Source organism: Pyxicephalus adspersus, chromosome 1, assembly GCF_032062135.1.
Source record: "Pyxicephalus adspersus chromosome 1, UCB_Pads_2.0, whole genome shotgun sequence".
NCBI lineage: Eukaryota > Metazoa > Chordata > Amphibia > Anura > Pyxicephalidae > Pyxicephalus > Pyxicephalus adspersus.
Genome location: NC_092858.1, coordinates 99,077,104 through 99,095,555, shown reverse-complemented (window position 1 = coordinate 99,095,555; position 18,452 = coordinate 99,077,104). Strand labels below are relative to the sequence as shown.

The window sequence follows — 18,452 nt, the reverse complement described above, 5'->3', positions numbered from 1 at the left end:
ACAAAGTTTATATCAGAAACATGGTAATATAGCTGGTAAACAGTACTTCCATTCAATCTTCTTTCTTCCTGCATCCAAAGCAGAACCCCATTTTGGACACCAGCCATCCCATCTGACACTGTGTCTCCAGGCAACCCTCTTCTTTAGCTTCTGCTGAAGGTCCTGCACCCTAAAATCCATAGCCGAGGCCCACACTCCTTTTTTTTACTTTATTTCTGGATTCTGTAGACAACAGCAGGGGCTAAAGGCAGAGCAGTTCAGGCACTGGCATGGGAACAAAAGTCTGCAGCAAATCTACTACACCAACATACCCACCAAGGCCATAAATTGTGCATGCACATTGCAGAACATACGGAGGAAGGTAAAACGTCATATATTGTCTCTTCAATTTTATGCAGCATGCTAAATTAAAAACATTAGGGAGTGTAACCATTGATACAGGCATGAGAAAACATTTTGCCCTTGAAATAATTGAATTTGCACATTTTGAACATGAACATTCAGAAATAAAAAAATAATTATGCTGCAGACTTATTTTCTGCAGATTGTGTTATGTTTTTTGTTTTCCCCAAATAGGACCACTCATTTACCCAACATCAAACATTAAGATCCCATGACTGAATGTTAGGATGGAAACATCAATCACATTATTTGTGTAGGAAGGGCATCTTAGGGAAAGCATAGCACACCAGCATAGGAGAAACATTTATACTATATAGTTATTTCAGATCTTTGTGAAAATGATTCTCAAATTCTTTCTCTTTATTTTTACAGCATCTTCATTACCAAATCAAAGGTCTCCCATGAGGTCTGGACTTTCACCACCACAGAGAAGTGGTACTTTGGTCACTTACAGCACTACATCAGTTGAAGGGGATACAGAAGACCAAGAGTTGGAAAATCGAAGGTGTCAAGGAATGATTATCAATCCTTACTTAGAGCACTGGTCCCCAACAAAAGAAGAAGTGCGTGTATCACTCACTGTGGGGAGACAAATCAAGCAATCCTTCAGACGTGTGTCTCCTGGACCTCTAGCCTCTTCCACAGAGGAGCCTCTTTGTTATCTTTCTGCACACACAGGCTGGGGTGAGGAGAGTGATTCAGATATTCCACCATCTGACAGGGTTCCTGAATCAGCAGAGTCTACTCAGTCTGAGAGGGATGGAGGTAGTCAACAAACAGAAATTGGCTCCTTGTCTGGTGGAATGGTTTGGCCCCTGATGCAGGACCACAGGAAAGATAACAATGGGGATGATGATCACCAACTGGCATCATCCCAACGTAGTGAACACAGTTGTAATGAATCCCTTCTGTCCTCTGAGTATCCTGAGGGTGACCAGGCCTCTAGCGCCACAATGCCACGAAGACTTGGAAGGCCTCGAGCTAAAGATGACAGAAGAGCTCGTTGGAGAGCAAGACTTCATCGCCTGTTGCAGCTGGAAAAACTGAGAGACCAACTATACCGGCAAGAGTTGGCTTTGAAAGAGGAAGAGATGACTCGCCAAAGGGAGGAGCGTGCAAGAGATAGAGAGCTTCACCGGCAGCTACTTGGTGTACTTGGGGATATTAGAGATGAACTTAGAAAAAGAAGACACGAAAGAGCGATTGCTCAAGAAGGTCAGGCTACTGAAGGCAGAGGCACACCATGTAGTAGCTCCACCACTGGTCGAAGGGCTCGTGGAGGACTAACACGTCCAAGAGGGACACGCATTTCTTCTGTATCAGCCACTTTGCCCTGTTCTTTTGCTCAGTTCTTTCTGCAGGATCCAAGAACTGGGTCTTCTATGCCAAGCACTATTGCCAGGGGCAGCAGTGAGAATCCCACCTGGGCTGGGAGCCGCCTCATTGGCCCCTTGCGCAGGAGGGGACAACCTCGTGGTCGCCCTCGAGTCCACCCCAAACCAGTAATGGGGGATACCCATGGATAATGAAGAACTGGCCTTTTACATGTTTTACAACAATAAAGGAAGTGTTGAAGAAAAATTTGTCTTTTTCTTTCACAAATATATTAATACAACACATAGTATTCAAAAGTAAACTACTGTAGTCAAAATATTATATAAAAACAGAACTTTAATCTTTAAAAAATATATTGCTTACTTTTCTCATATCTTTACTGATGATAACATGCAATATATTCAATAGGATTTTATATTATGCCTTTCTAACCTGGGAGTTTTATGCACTGTAACTAGTGCATTACAAAGTTTTAATTTAACTTTTTATCATTACAGTACCTAGTATATTATCTCTCCATTCCCAAATGAAAAGTTTACAATAATAGAGCATGTGTTGTATTTAAAGATTTTTAATCTGTTTTATAGAACACAGATACACTTACTTTCCTAAAAATGTCATTTGACAGATTTATGATGTTATAGGTGTGATAGAAAACAAAAATGTTTTACAAATGAGAAAAGAAAGAATGTGGAAGAACCACATAATGATGTTGTATTTCAGATTCAAGTGCCATAACATCAACTGCTGTCTAAATTAAACCATTTGTTGCCACATACAGTTTCCTCTATCCTCCATCTACCAGCTTTGTTTAATTTTTTGTTTGATTTTACATTATAATTAATTTCTGTCTGGGCTACATCATTAGTATGTGGTACTTCAATTCTGCATTCACTCTTTCTACTCCCAGCCCACAGTGCCCGTAGAAGCAGTTTTATGTATAAAAGATGCCAGACTTACACCCAGATACCATACTTCCACATTATCCTAAAAACTACTGGGTAGGAATTAATAAAGCTTTGGGTATCTATTGCTATCTATCCAATCTACCTAAGGAAATAAAAAAAAAGTGCCTACCTTTGCTTTAGTATTTGTTTTGTAGCATACTATGTGCTGAAGAATAACAGATGCACTTTAACTGTACTTAAAGGAAGACAATATACCACAACAGTGCTGTCATAAATAAAATGAAAGTTTCAATCGCTTACCCAAACTAATTCACTGGTTAAAGGCCTCTGAACAATGAGCCGCTAATTAAAGCCATATGCTAGCAAAAGATGAAGAGAATCAATAGGCATTGTGTAAAGGAAATGAGCTGGGCAAATCTGAATACTTTGACCTTTCATAATGTTTTAGAAGCTAGCAGATTAGCATACAGCTGTGCATCAATCTTCAAATCCATATCCCAAGTGTCTCAAGCCCATTCATGTACTGACTGTGACCATTGCAAGCAGATGTTAATTACAATTATCTGTGGCATCACCAGTACCATATTTAAAAATATGTAGGTCTATGTAACTTTCCTACATGGTATAAATCATATTACAAAACTGTTTAAGATGAAACAAAACAAGAGACTTTTAAGAAGGCTGTTTAATCAATGTGGTCCTAAAAATCAGTATTAAGGAAAAGTCACAGTCCTCACCTTAGGAAATAATAAAGATCAAAAATCACACATATTCACATAGGAGTATTATATATCTTTTTTACAAAAGAGTAATTTCCTTGGAAAAGTGTTTTTTTATACAGTCTGTGGAGTCATGTAGTGGGTGCTAGCGGTCTGGGCAGCAGAATGGTTGCAATGTCAGCTTATAATTCATTCTTTTGTTTGTGTCTACTCAGCATTTGGGGCCCACAGCACAATTATAAAGTGCAGACAAGAAATGTAAAAAACAATGAAACCACTGCAATTATTTCTGTGCCATATGCTCTGCCTTTATGCTGGTGCTGAAGCTCTTTTCATAAGTATTTTAATACAGACAAACTTTAGCTATGTTCTTATATTCATCTGTTTGACATGGGAGTTTCTCAGCTTTATTATGCCACATACATGTTCAATTATACTGAGTAATGCCAGGAAATTTAAAAGTCCATTTATGCCCTTGATGATCCTAGTTTTTCTTTCTCTTAATAAAATGACACGCTGAGCTACCTAACATGGGTAACTTGTATCCTTTGAGATGTACTCTTGGGTACGTGTGTACCATTGGTTGACAAAACACTGCTTTAAACAATGTAATGTTAAAAGAAGCCAAATAAAAATATATGTTTTCATAACTTTTGCGATTTCTTGAAAATTGCCTATTTTAAAACAAACATGGTCATTGTTTTCTTCATTACTGTAATAACTTCATGTTGGACCTCAGGTGGAACATCAATGGAACCTGTTCACACATTAGCAAAATGCTGTTTACAGCAGTTTAGCTTATTTGGTCAGTGAAGAGTTTCCCTGCAGGGTACAATTTTTATTACATAACATACCAAGGGCACCAGTGTGAACGGATTAAATGCATTTTCCAGAAAGTATCTGCCAGTAAGGATTGCATCTGAAGTTTTAGTTAGCCAAGCTGTCTAGCTGAAAAAGCTGCTCAATCACCACAGAATCTGTATCCTCCCACCATACAAGCTAAAATACCTCTTATATTTATCTGGTGATCAGCCATCTCCAATCTTTCACGACAGTAAGAAAGGCTGTGCAGGTAAACATGATTTACCAACTGTATGTATGCAGTATAGAATACAAAATAAAGCCCCTAAAAGCACAGAGGAAAGCATGTGTGTTCAGAGTAAATAAAGCTTAAGAATTGTGCTTACATTTCCACCGTCTGAGAGAGTTTTGTGCACCTCCTGCTGTATTGAACTATCTTTCATCTTGACCTCATTGTTACCACGTCCATTTATTCTCTAAGAGCTAATGCCTATTTTGTTTTTGTTTTTTGTTCAAAAATTCGATGGTCTTGGCTACTGCAAAGAGCAGGTCTTTGGTAGAGATTAATTAACTGTATAACTTACACAATGCGATTTGGGTTTAGATACAGAATTCAGAAAGCTAATGACCACCTCCTTGGTAATTGTACACAGTTTTTTTAAAAGTGAAATATGATCTGTAAAGAGAACCAGTAAACATACATACCTTTTTATACCATCTCTAAATATAAGCATGTGCTGCCGCTTTAGCCCACTATAAGAAAAGGCAATGGAGCATTACCTAAACATTAACTAACCACACAGTATTACACAATAACTGGGAATAAGCTTTCAGTAATATTTTACCCCTTTCATATATGAAGTTCTATCTTTGGAATTTTGTCCCTGAGCAATGTATTTCTTATTCTGCCATCAAACCTGTGAGCTTATCATCTTTGCTAAGAAAAATCCCTGCACTTGCCACATACATCTACGGACCTGATATATCACTTGCCTCTGCCATCACTTGCCTGTTTCGCCTACTGAACAAGAAGAGTTAGAACATTTGCTAGATTGGAATAAGAAAATTGGAAAGCTGTTGAAATAATACGATTTTTTACCTCGTCCAGATTTAGCTGAAAAACTTGATTGGGTGCTTCCTGAAACCTCAAAAACATTTGGTTCAATGTGCTTTTATTGCATCCAGACAAATGCTCTCCTTGTGGTTGGCCTGCTGTTTTTCCCTTACGTTTGTGAAGAGTGTGAAATCAAGTTACTGACATCATCTGTATTAGGTGCTTTATTTTTATTCTTTTTAATAAGATCTTTAAAATAAACGGATATTGGGGGTTTTGTTTTTATAAATATGGCTCTATTCCCTTGTGGCAATCTTGCAGGTCCATGTGTTTAAATGGCAGTAATTAATTCTTTAACAGGGAATGTCAGATTCCATCTTTTATAAATAAAGCCTTTAGACAGTGAGTTATATTGAAGGCAGATCTTCCATAGCAAGAAAAGACGTGGTAAGGCCCACAACACTATTCCAAGAGAAGAAGCAAACATCTGCAATAAACTGCTGAAATATTTAAAACATCTTTTTCACCAGCAGCATCACTATTAAATTTTACCGGATTTTACAGAATAGTGCCATGTTGGAAGAACAGGAGTATTTTTGTTATTCACTTTCTACCAGAAAATGAGACAATTTTGCTAAGATACATCATGCCACCACCTTAAGTACCTGTCAACAAGCATTAGGATTTTGTCAATGGCATAGTTTTGTGATGGCATTGACAAAAGCACTTTATGGCACTTTATATATATATATGGCACCATGGCATATGTATAACATTCAGTAGCCTCATATCACATTTGACAAAATACCTTAGTAATATGATATACAACAACCTAATACCATGTAAAATACCACTTCAGTAACATAATATATAGGAGTATGAGATTGGTGTAACTTATCAGCTCATTGGTAAAAATCCTTGGATTTAGCATGTTTTCTCTAACACTCACCGGGTGGTGTAGAATGGTGTTCAGATTTCCTGGGGTGCATACCACAATGGAAGATATTTAGTTCCATTGTGTATACATCTCATATGATTACATCTCAGTTGGGCTTTCAGTAGAACAACTGTGCACTTAAGTAGATCTTCTTAAGGCTACAGCGCACATAAGAACAGTCACTGCAGAATGCAGCGTGATGTGATGTCTTCAATGCTGTACATCGATAAAAACTGCAATGCTGCATTAATAGTCATAAAATAAATAATACCTCAACACAATCTGTGTTAGGTTTTTAATACATGTGTCACAAAGTCATTTTATTATGAATGGCATAGAAATTGTAAATATGAAAATAACCCCTAAAAATGTTGTAGTTGTATTATTGAAGTTGTACATTTTGCAACTGGTGTCAGGGCTGAAGAAATTAATCAAATGCTGTAATTTAAGGTTAATTAAGGTTAATAAGGTGGTCACTGACATTTGTGAAAAGCAAGTAGGAGAGTGGCTAGGAGGGTCAGAAGAAACTCGATGCGGAGTTTATAAGAATGACATGCTGATAGTAAATCCTAGCAGCATGACAGGCTTGTTACTATACTTTAAACAGCCCATTATATTTCTATGTCAATTATTACACTGCTTTATTGCAGACCTTGTATTACATGAAAGGTAAGCTTCAAACTACCCACTGTACAAGAATTACAGTTCTTTATTCACCCTAACGGTTACTATCTCAGCTTAGTACCGCTGTTGTCTTTATGCTATGTTACCCTTTTGATATAATGCTATTATTGTGAAAGTATATCATCATAATGATGCTTTTAAAGAGAGCGACCCTACGTTTCCATAGAGATGCAATATTACATGGATAAAAGCCTACTCCTCACATAATGCAAAGTTACCCTAGTAACATCCTGCAATTATCTATGACTCGTTATTATACTATATCCTTGTTACAATAATACATACTTCAACATCGTATGTTGGAGTGCAGCATATTATAAGATAAAATTAAAGCCCAAAAAAGTCACTGATATAGATTTACCATCATATAGACATTGTAAATTTAAGTTTAATTTAAATTTAAATTTAATTTAAATTTAAATTTATAGTCTTGCACTTTCCCTTCAATTTTGCCTTCAAATTCTTGTTATAGCAGTTGTGCAGGTTATATGTTACTGTGCAGGCCAGTAGACCCTACACCGCATGGTCTAAAGCACCCCTACCATGCAAACCTATTTAAGAATACAGGCGATGAGGGGTATGGCTTTTACTCAGCTCTACCAACGAAGAACATAGGAATGTGAGTGTAAAAGCAATATCTGCACTTAGAAAAAAAGGTATTTTAAAGCCATGTTTCCGTATGCTGTTTTATATTACATATAGTTGTAAAAGGACATTGAGACTTTAGCTGTAGAGTTTTCCAATTCTTATTTTAAATTTCTTTGAGTGCATTAGGCTGATACCAGGGCAAACCCAGGTACTTACACTTGGATTTAAAACATATATTTAATGTCAATGTGTCTGAAGCTGAGCTAATTGTTCAAGGTTTATTAACACTAATTTACAGTAACCGGATACACTACATATACATACACAGTATATATGGACTTCTGGAGGGTTCAGTTTTCTGTTAATTACATTGTGTTATGAAGATGAGAACTTAAAATTTGAAAAGTTAAACTACTGGATAAACAATGAGCAGGAATATATACGGCAAACAATACAAATAAATGTAAAACAGTATTACAGTTTACACATAGGATATATACATAAAAATATATATATAAAATAAATATATCCTATATATATATTTACACATATACAGGATGTCCCAAAAGTCACTATACACTTGAATTGAAAAAAATTACACAAGAGTTTATTCATGTTTTTAGCATCCTCATGGGATTTGTTGCAGTTTTACTTGCTAGGCTTGCAATCAGGTTCAAACACCTTGAAGACTAATTGTATAGCTCCACATGAGCGTCTCAATTTTCAACACCTTTTAGTCACCTTCGGACGTAAGCCTCTCCATCGTTTTGCAGCATCTCTTCCCCGACCTCGCTGCAGGCCCTTCGGATTCTTTCCTCAAGCTGTGACAGGTTATGGGGCTTAGTGGCATACACCTTGCTTTTGATTTAGCCCCACAAAAATAGTCACAAAGTATAAGGTAAGGGTACCACGAAGCCCATTAGAATGTTCTGGTCCAATCAGCCCAGTGCTAGACATTGCACACCAAACTACCAGCTTCACAGAGTCTCATTCATGCTCGAGAAATTCTGCCGGGTTAGATTTTCCCCAAATTTGACTATAGGAGCATCATAATCTTCTGCTTGAAGTTTTTGAACAACCTAAAGTCAGTACAGTAGAGCTTTATCACTCTCCATAGCATTCACTAAATCAAGCTTTTGTTGATGCTGGGTTCCAGTGCAGACTCCAGATAGACTTTCCCTGGATTTACCAGAACGTCTGCTCCAGAAGATCAGTGTTTTAATCGGTGGTGGTAGTAGTGGGCCTTCCGCTGTGAGGTTTGTCAAAAATAGATCCTGTTTGTAGAAACTTGCCATGCATAACGTAAATTGTGTTATGCGTTGGAGCAGGGTGACGGCCATAAAGCTTCTCAAACTCCCGCTGAACAGCAGTCGGGGACTGAAAAACTTCTTGCCAAGTAGCAATTTTGCAACACTGCTCCAATGTAAAAAAGGGCTTTCTTTATACAGTCTTTTTGTTCTACCCACTGAATTAAAACTGAAAGTCTGAAGTTCAACTGCATCTGAGTTATTTCATTTAAAATTAATTGTAGTAATGTACAGAACCATATATATATATATATTTTAAACTTCAAATATATATATACTTTCAAACAGGAAACAGGGCCAGCAGGTTATCCGTGCAACAAGGGTTTTTATTCCCTAATAGTATTTACACACAAAACCAGGCAAAATGAAACAAACAGCAAAATAAAGCCTGGCCACTTGGCCTCTAACTCACTTTTAGATCCCTTTACTAACAATCCAGCCCAACCTAGTGCTGTGCAGGACTCTAAAGGCCCTAACCATACAGCTTTTCCAACAAAGTCTGTGTCTTTATTCACAGTTCATCTAATTTCCAGGATGCATTTCAGCTGAGACAGTTACACCTGATCATACCCAGGCCTTTTTATCTCCCCCACCTGGCCAAGAAGCTCATTGTCATTCAGCCCGGTACCTTAACCCAACTTTCAGGTCAAAAGTAAAACTGTCTGACTAAACAGAAAAATACTCTGTGTATAACCTGTATCTAGGCAAACCCTGTGGTTTCTTTGGCCAGCTGTTACATTATATATATTTATAGCACCAACATGTTATGCCAATATATATATATATATATATATATATATATATATATATGTATATTTATTTGGTTTTACTCTCGATTCACCTTACTGCTGAATGGGGAAAAAGTTAAATAAATATCTAGTAGTTTGTCTGATTCAACAGCATTGTTTTTCTAATGTTGAAGACATTTCAGCATCCTATCCCGAATGCTTCTTTAGGTATTCCAGTGTAGGATTACATTCAAATTCAGTTTCTAATACATGCTGGGTAAATACTTAAAATTGACTTTGTGTTAGGCCTAGGAAATCCCTAAAATGTAGAAGTTAGATTGGGGAGAGAGTAAGAGCAGAAGGAGCCAACCAACATTTTTTGTATGTTATGGAGATACTGATTTCCAATAGATCAAAGAGAAATCTATGTGTGTTGCAAATGTGAGCAAGTAAGATTTATAATTACAGATGCTCCTCGCTTAACAAGTTCTGTTCCTGAGACCTGGTCATTAGGTAGGATGTTAAGCGAGGAGCATAGGAAAGACATAGTCTGGAGCAATGTCAGCGTTTTGCGCCTGCCAGTGACAAGTTCACTGACAGTCTGCAGACAAGGGATCGCGGAGGAGCACGAAGAAGGGAGGAAAACGGAGCCCAGATGCCTAAATAGGAGATGCTGGGTGGAGAGCCGGTCGTTAAACAGGTAAGTTTATAAATGAGGACTACCTGTGAATATATTACTTCTTGACCAAGTCTTATTTCTAGGACATGGAATAAGTATTTTTTTCTGTATAGTTAGAAACATATTATCATTCTACTCCCAGCCAAGAAAACCTGGTATTTCTTATTCTACAGATCTTTACTTCAGAACTAGAAATCCAACAATATATCCTGGTTAATCCTTAAAAGTGCACACCAATATGCAAAACAAATTTCATTCTGACTTTGAACTTTAAAGAAAACTAAGCTGATGCCACATATAAAGCATCTTGTCAGATCGTTTGGTAAACCCTTTACTGATTTATTACATTTGGTGAAAGCATCTATTCCTAAAATTCTGTTCTTTCAGAACCCATGAGTAATTTATTTATAAAGAACTGAAGAGACCAAACTTCTGGTAATACCCTTAAAAGCATTTGCCTTGTTTGATTAAAGAAGCATTTTACTGTCCTTTAAAGCCTCCAATATTAATTGTGAGCTTAGATAAAGTATATGTTTATACTACCTGCTAGGCCATGGACTTTGTGTATAATTTGATAATAATCAGAGGCCAAATAGCTTTGGAGGTTCCTTGAAAGATACAATATCACTACAGTTTGCTAAATTATATGTTCTTACATCAATAGAAAGTTGATGTAATTAATGTTTATACCACTAAACATAGTTCTGTATTCTCCAAGCACACTAAATATGCCTGTGCACTCTATTACTCCTAATCTTTGCAGGCTGTGTTTTCCTGGGTAGGGTTAAGAGCACAGATCCACAGAACTATTACAAAAAAGCAAAACTGTAGGCAGATTTAAAATAATTCTATTTATTACCCTTATAAATACCTGCAGCTGGCCAGTTGTTATAGTAAAACATCTGCTTGTACTCACTGTTTCTATTACATGTCAGCCATTTCCCCATATTACCGATTTCCTGCTGATGGCCAGTTTTACACTGCTGTAAATTTTGGTGTCATAATTTTTATAAGACTTTGAAACTAGACAGCAACAAGATAATTTTTATTTGCATGCTCTAATTGCCAATTTCTGACTGTCAAAGTGGGCGTGTTGCTGTTTGATAAAAACTGTCCACAACTAAAACCACTTTACCACCAACTTTAAAACTGATTAGGTTGGGGTGCTACTGCAGAATGCAAAACAAGCTAATTAAATTTCTTGTATATAAATAAATATCTAGTAATTATATATAGTGAAAGATTGGCTCAAAATACACTCACTGCAGAGGAAGCAAATTTTGGGGCACACTGCCACTTTTATTTATTCCATTCACGTAAACAGAACATAAACATCCAATGTTTTCCCAACAACATCATGGTCCTTCAGAAAATATTAACTTCCTGTTGGACCTAAACAACCTAAACAAGTATATTTATTTATCTTTTTTTTGCTTCTACAATGGTGCACCAGATATGTACTCCACATGGTGTAGGTGAATGAGTGAATGAGAGATTCTCTTTAACATGCACTCACTAAAAGATACATATAACTGCTAACAGCTAACTGTCTTTTTCATTGAAAATTTGACCCATGAGGAAACCCACAAAACAGCCAATCTTCCTTGCTCACCCACATCTAACTTGTAATTGGTGCTTTTAGGTGTGCTTTGTTGACTTCAAGGGATTCTAACAATTGAACATTCTTGTTTGAGCATGAGCATGCTTGTTCATGCTGATCATTTTAAAAATAATCAAGGTTCCAAGGTAGTATAAAAATTGGACTGTACAAGCTCCTCTCCTATACTAGATATAATGGGAAAAACATGCTGTCTGCCTTTAGGTAAGTAGTATGAATAAGTATCACCTGTCACACTTACCTCTTCCCCTCTAAAGCGCAGACGCTTCTCTCCTGCGCATGCGGGCAGTTCTGATGCTGGGCGTGTCTCTGTTTCCAAGCTTTATCAATTCTGTTCAATCTGCTGGCCAAACAGAAAATAGCCTCCGGACCAGCCCTGGCTATTTAGCTAACTTACACATTGCAAGTGTTCGTGCAACAAGTCTTCACTAGGGCCGAGCTCCTAGCTTTGTGAGCTAGTTCCTGTACACCTGTTGTTCAATCCAGTGTTTTTTGTGTCCAGCTCCTGCGTTAACCCCTCGTTATCCAGTCTGTTGGTTCCCAGCCAACTTCCCTGTGCTGTTCCAGTATTCCTGTCTGTCTGTGAATATCCCTGCATCACTTGTGCCTCCTGTTGCTTCCAGTGTCGCCTGTGTTCTCTGTGTCCACAGTGGCCTCCATGTCACTAGTGTCTGTCTCCTGGATCCCTGGCTATTGACCCCTGGCGTGTGACCTGACCTCTCTTGCTTGCTGCCTGCTTCGACCCCAGCTTTCCTTGACTATTCCTCTGCATTGTGATTTAGTACCGTGTTTTGCCCACCTTGGTGTGCCCAAGGACCACAACCTGGTCGTAACCAGCAGCGCAACATGCTCACCATCAGAGGCTCTGGAGAAAACCTGGTTACTGCTTAGACTCTGCGGCTTGGCCCTTCGCAGGGCTCACACCACCTCTCTGCAAGCCATAGCACCCCCTAGTGGTACTGTCTCTTTGTGCATGACATCAGCATTATCCTCATGATCATCCTGACTCAGTGCCTGGTATCTCCACTAATTTTGGTGTTTCTTTTTTCTGCTCATATCCATAGTTTTTGCTTGCACTGCTCCTATAAAACGCTTTTCACAATCACCCTGCAGTTGTTGCCAGCTAGTTGCTCTCTCCCACACATCCAGCTCTGCTTTCAGCTTTTTTTTACAGTTTACTTGGACATAAATTCTTAAAGTGTATTTAAACCTAAAAACTAAAATGTAATATATAAAGTATACCACAATTCATCTCCAAGGGTGGTTTCACTTATTTTACTGTATCCATAGAGAAATCCATGTATTGAAATTTGGTTGTGGATGTCCAACACCCTTTACTCCCAATGCACACTGTAGTTCCTCCTGTTGGCTTGTATGGAACCACAACATGCTGCAGGAGAGCAGTTTTCCCAACAAACTGAGCATGTAGAATACTACTGTGGCCAGCAGGAAACTAAAATAGTAGTCCACCAGTTAAGAATTGTGAATGTTATTTTTCAGGGTGTTATTTAAACACAGATACCATGGTTAGCAACCAAACACTAGTGAACATATTAATTTAAAAGGATAAGGAATAGGTGAAAGCTGCAATTAAAAGAGAATTCAATAACAATTCCATTACAGGACAAATTACATTTTTCCAAAAATATATTATATATGCCTCATTTCCAACATTACCAAAAAAAACTTACAAATAATACATTAGCTTTTGAGAATCTGAGATTTGAGAACAATTTGCCAGACTTATATCGACATGGAAAAGAGTTAGTTTTTGTAAAAATAGTTGCCAATCATTTTTAGCAATTGAGGTTTTCCTATTCTCTTTAAAGAAATTACTGTGATCAAGTAACATCTTTGGTTGTACAGAATATTCAACTTTCTAAAGGCTGCATTGGATTAAAAATGTGCAGATCTAAAAATGTACTTGATCTAGGTGTAGATCAAAACATTTATACACATCTTGATAAACAAACACAGTTTCTGATTTAAACTTATAATATTTATTAAATGGGCAGCACGGTGGCTCAGGGGTACGCTGCGTAATATATACAGCGCTGCGTAATATGATGGTGCTATATAAATACTGTATAATAATAATAAATGATATAGAGAAGAAAGCCAACTTGTTTACATTAAATCCTCAAACCTTTCATTTAATTAATAAAATATTGTTATTACATAATTCAAGCTATTACAATGGCTACGGTAGAGTTTATGGAGGTTATTTGGTAAATCTCCAACTAAGCAATTAAAACTTAGTCCTAACTGATTTTTGGGTCATCTTAAGCAAGAAACAAGAGGATGAATAATATGAAAACACAAGTAGCTCTTCTACTAATTTATGTAGAGGTCATTGCAGGTGCTTATTGATGACTGGTCAAGGTGACAGTGTTTGTTTAGGTACTAATAATTTTTTGCCTGAAAGCCAATATCCATTTTACTACCTGAAAGCATAATGTTACCTTTCTTCTGTAAACTTCTAAAGCTTCCACCTTATGTAATGGAGATGAAAAGAAGAACACATATTTGAAGTTCAGACTGAGTGACATACAGTGGGGTGAGTTTAGCCACCCTAGGACAGGACTTTAAATATTATTATATTACTGTTATGTACAGGATTACTAAATAATATAAAAATAAGAGATAATTCCATATAGTTTTCATCATGAAATTAAGTTTGTACCATCTCCTTTGAGGTATGGCACATCATTATTGCAGTCAGTTTGCTGGTTTTTTTTCTTGGTATTTTAACAAGCCGTGTCGAGTGACACAGCTGTTTTGCTCAAATTGCCTTTTTATTTTGATTGCTATATTACTGTGAACCTGTTCACCTTTGTACTTTTCTTGGTGAAAGGAAGATATATAGATAAAAAGAACTGTAATTACAAGCATCTGCCTTTGCAATAGGTCAGCTAAATCATATAAAGTCTGTTGCCAAGGATGGCAGTGTTGAAAAAGCACACAATAGCTGATCACCCTATTTCAAAACTGTCAAATCAAATAAGTAAATTACATAAATTCAATGTAAAAGAATGACCTAAAGCTGAACTCTATATAGGCAATTAATAGCATATAATCTAGTTCAGTGTTCACAAAGAAACAAATATGAAAATACAGTTAATCTATGTACCTGTGGTCTCTCTTTTTTTGTTTCCTACAATAACTAGGAGATCAGGAATGTGGGAAAGGTAATATTGGGGTCCTAAATATTCAGACATTTATGCTGTGCACAATGACACATATGGAAACATATTTATCAAAAGGTAGAGCAAAATGATGAGCTCTTCAGTGTGATTTAGTCTGATCTGCAGACCAAGCTGCACTGTTCAACTTAATTTGTTATGATTTCTCTTTGGATCCCTTCCTCCTTCCAACATCATCTAATCCTGGTACGTAAAAAAACATACCAGACATGAAAAGAAAACAATGGAATTGTACTTGCCTAACCCCATCTTCTGGAGCACTGGGCCTATATACTCTGCTGGAGCCCCAAAAAAATCACTTATTCATATACGTGACTGATCTCTAATTCAGACATAGTGGAGCAATATCAACCTGATTACATGAATCTTAGATCTTAATATTTACCTCTTTAAAGCTTTTCTGGTTCCCCAAATGACAATCCTACCTTGATAGAACAATGCATGTATACCATAATCTCCATCTTCAGTATGGCAGAAGCTAGAACAGTATCCTCAGACACAGCAGTATGGTTACTATGGATACATTTTAAAGTTTCAGAATCCTAAAAACAGATCACACAAGCCAGAATGAAGGCCATTCCTCCTCTCTTTTTTTATAGAAGATATAATCTTATACTTGCACTTTTAAATATTTCCTACTGCCTGACTGGATAAAGATCTCAAGACAGTGAGATGATCCCAAACAAAGAATAATCTGTCGATACTCTGTTTATCACTTACCCCAGTTTCTGTTTATTTCCTTTTTTGAGTTTTACCCTTTTACCAGTGGTGTCAATCCTCCTAATTACTCCATATACCTTCTATTCTAAATGTGGCTTCTCCCATTTGATTGCTTTTGCTACTGCACACCTTAAATGAAGAATACAGGATCATGCATGTCCACACATTAGCTTAGCAAATGCCAATTGTATCTTCTTTATTTACCTTTCCAGCTAGCAAATTAGAAACACTTATGCAGGTACTTCCGTGTGATTCTGAGTAATTGGTTTTAGTGCTTTGTAAGTTACTGACTGGTAAGTTACTTGCTGTGTGCTTGACCAGGTCAGTGACATTTTAGGAGAGACATTTCTCTCTGCACATGTTTACTTAAAAGTAAATCAATATATTACTTTAAAGTAATCCATATATAACCTCTGTTTTTCTTCACAGACCTAAAAATGTATGTACCAAGAGAGTAGAACATGATCACTTTACAAGGCTTTTTTTCCAGTGGTAAAATTTCCTTTTGCAAAGAACACCAAATTTTTTCAGAAGAAAATAAAAACATGTAGAATTTATGCTTTAACGTGAATGGTTGTAGATGTCAGCACAGTTTTTTTTTTCACTTACTAAGCTAAGTAAAAATTGCCTTGCAAAATGTAAATTTACTTTCAAAAGTAAATGTGTTTTACTCCTAGTACACCTAGTAAATTAGCCACAATGTGTGATATCCCCATACCAATATATTAAAATAAAAACAGCAACAAAAGCTATGCTGCTGGGGATGATTGTTATTGCTTTTGCTTATAGAAGCATTATGCAGAAGGGTGTTGAACATGACCATGGTACACTAACTCAATTATATTTCTTTCCCTACTACATAGGCAATATTTGGCTACATTCTGAAAATAATTACAGCAATTACTAAGGGAAGAAAACAAAATTTCTGTGAACAGTAACAGCCGCCTAGAAAGTTACATTACAGATATGAATACACACAGCACTTTAGAAGTGTTAAAAGAACAGTTAAAACAGTTTTTGACGTAGTCTATATCAGTGTTTCTCTACCTTTTTAACATAGGGGGAACCCCTTGAGGTCTTTCGGGAATACCTGCTATAGTTAGTATTACAGCTTACAGTACATTAACATTGTGGTCAGTGAGAGGAATGCCTCTTACTGTACATTGCTAGGGAAGAATGTCACCTTTACAGATAGCCAAAAAGATCATAGGTGTCACTTAAACTGACCTTGGAGGCAAAAATTGCTCATGGCCCAATGAACCTCCAGCAACCTCTGGATGAACCCCAGGGTTTCACAGAAAGACTGCTCTAGATACACTGGTGGAACATTGCAGATATTAGTTAATAATAACTTTACACATTGTTCAGGTTTCAAAAAATAAGTACATATCCATTTGCCTACAAGCTAAAAAAACACAGTTGAAGTTTGACAATGTTGTTGACAATGTTAACATGCTGTTACTTTATTTTACTGCAGCCTTCAGTTATCGTAAAGCTCCACCACCCATCCCACCAAGGCTCCTCTCCAAGCCTCTCATCTCGGTTACAGCCCAAAGTAGCACAGAATCAACTCATGAAACCTTTCTGCACAATGAGCCAACACGGTTACCTTGGTCCAAAGATGTCAAGGTCCATTGCAATTCAAGTGAGAGTCTTGAGGGATCGAAGCCTAGAAATTTGTCTTTGGACCTAGCTCCTGTCCAACCACGAGCTTCACCCAAACCTTCCACTGTGATCAGCAAAGCCCTACCACTGAGGGATGAGCTAAAGAGTGTAACCCGGCAGAGAAAATGGCGGCCATCCATTGGTGTACAGGTATTATTTTTTTTATCAATAATGATTTTTTATTGCAAAATATCTTCAGTATAAATACAGTACAGAAAAAAAGAATGTTAACAGCAGGCAAACAAAATTCTCAACAAAGTTCTCATACTATTTGATAGTACCATCTCCATTCGAAATGTCTCAACTCATTTTTTTTAAATAGTTTAATTGTAGAGTAGAAAAGACAGAATAGAGAAGATTATAGCAGTAGGAAGGTATAGAAAAAAAGTCAAGTTGGTAGGGTAAGACGTGTGAGAAAAAGGAGGGCATGAGGTATCGGGGCTGTGTATTAATTTCACTCGCAGTTGGGCTATGCCATCATTGAGTGTCTCTGAGTGGCAAGTTCCTCATCGTCAGGGGCAGCCCTTTGTAATAGAATCAAACTGTATTCTGTGGTAGTACTGCTCCGTTGTCGTCCCCTGTCGTCCTTCTTGGTCCCTGCAGGTCCTGGGAACATGTCTTCTCCCTTTATTATAGCCTACAATGTAAAATACATATCCAACCAAATGAAATTTTAACGCTTTTTGCATGGAATTGGACAGAATTAGACCGCTAGGGGGGTTAATATTGTTTTTGGTAAAAATCCGCCACTTGTAACATGTGCAAGCTCTGGTTTCCCGTGGATATCAACTGCAGTGAGTTTAAATTTCCTGTCAGCTACTTCATTCTAAACTTTGTAAGGACTGGTCATTCCCAGAAAATATGGAGCAGTGTACCTGGTGCAACTTGACATCACCCACAGGTTCAGTCTGCCTGAAGAAAAACTTTTGCCAGCTTTACAGGTGTCCTATACCAACGTGTAAGCAGTTTGTAATTGGTTTCTTGGTATTTGTTACTTATACAGTGTTCTCCCCAGAAATTTTTTTCAGACGGGAGGTAGGAAGCTGTAGCTGGGTGTTAAAAAAGGGGGTGTGGCAAAACACTGCAAATTTAGTGCTCCCAGTT

The 18,452-nt window shown here is 37.2% G+C and overlaps 1 protein-coding gene across 1 annotated transcript in view; it reads left to right on the top strand.

Moving 5' to 3' along the window:
* Positions 1 to 18,452, top strand: part of DLGAP3 (DLG associated protein 3) — a 208,617-nt gene that overhangs the window by 161,418 nt on the left and 28,747 nt on the right. The window contains exons 7-8 of the mRNA XM_072409062.1: positions 775 to 1,914; positions 17,161 to 17,498. Of these exons, the coding sequence (XP_072265163.1) occupies positions 775 to 1,914; positions 17,161 to 17,498 (1,478 nt within the window). The remainder of the gene's footprint in view (positions 1 to 774; positions 1,915 to 17,160; positions 17,499 to 18,452) is intronic.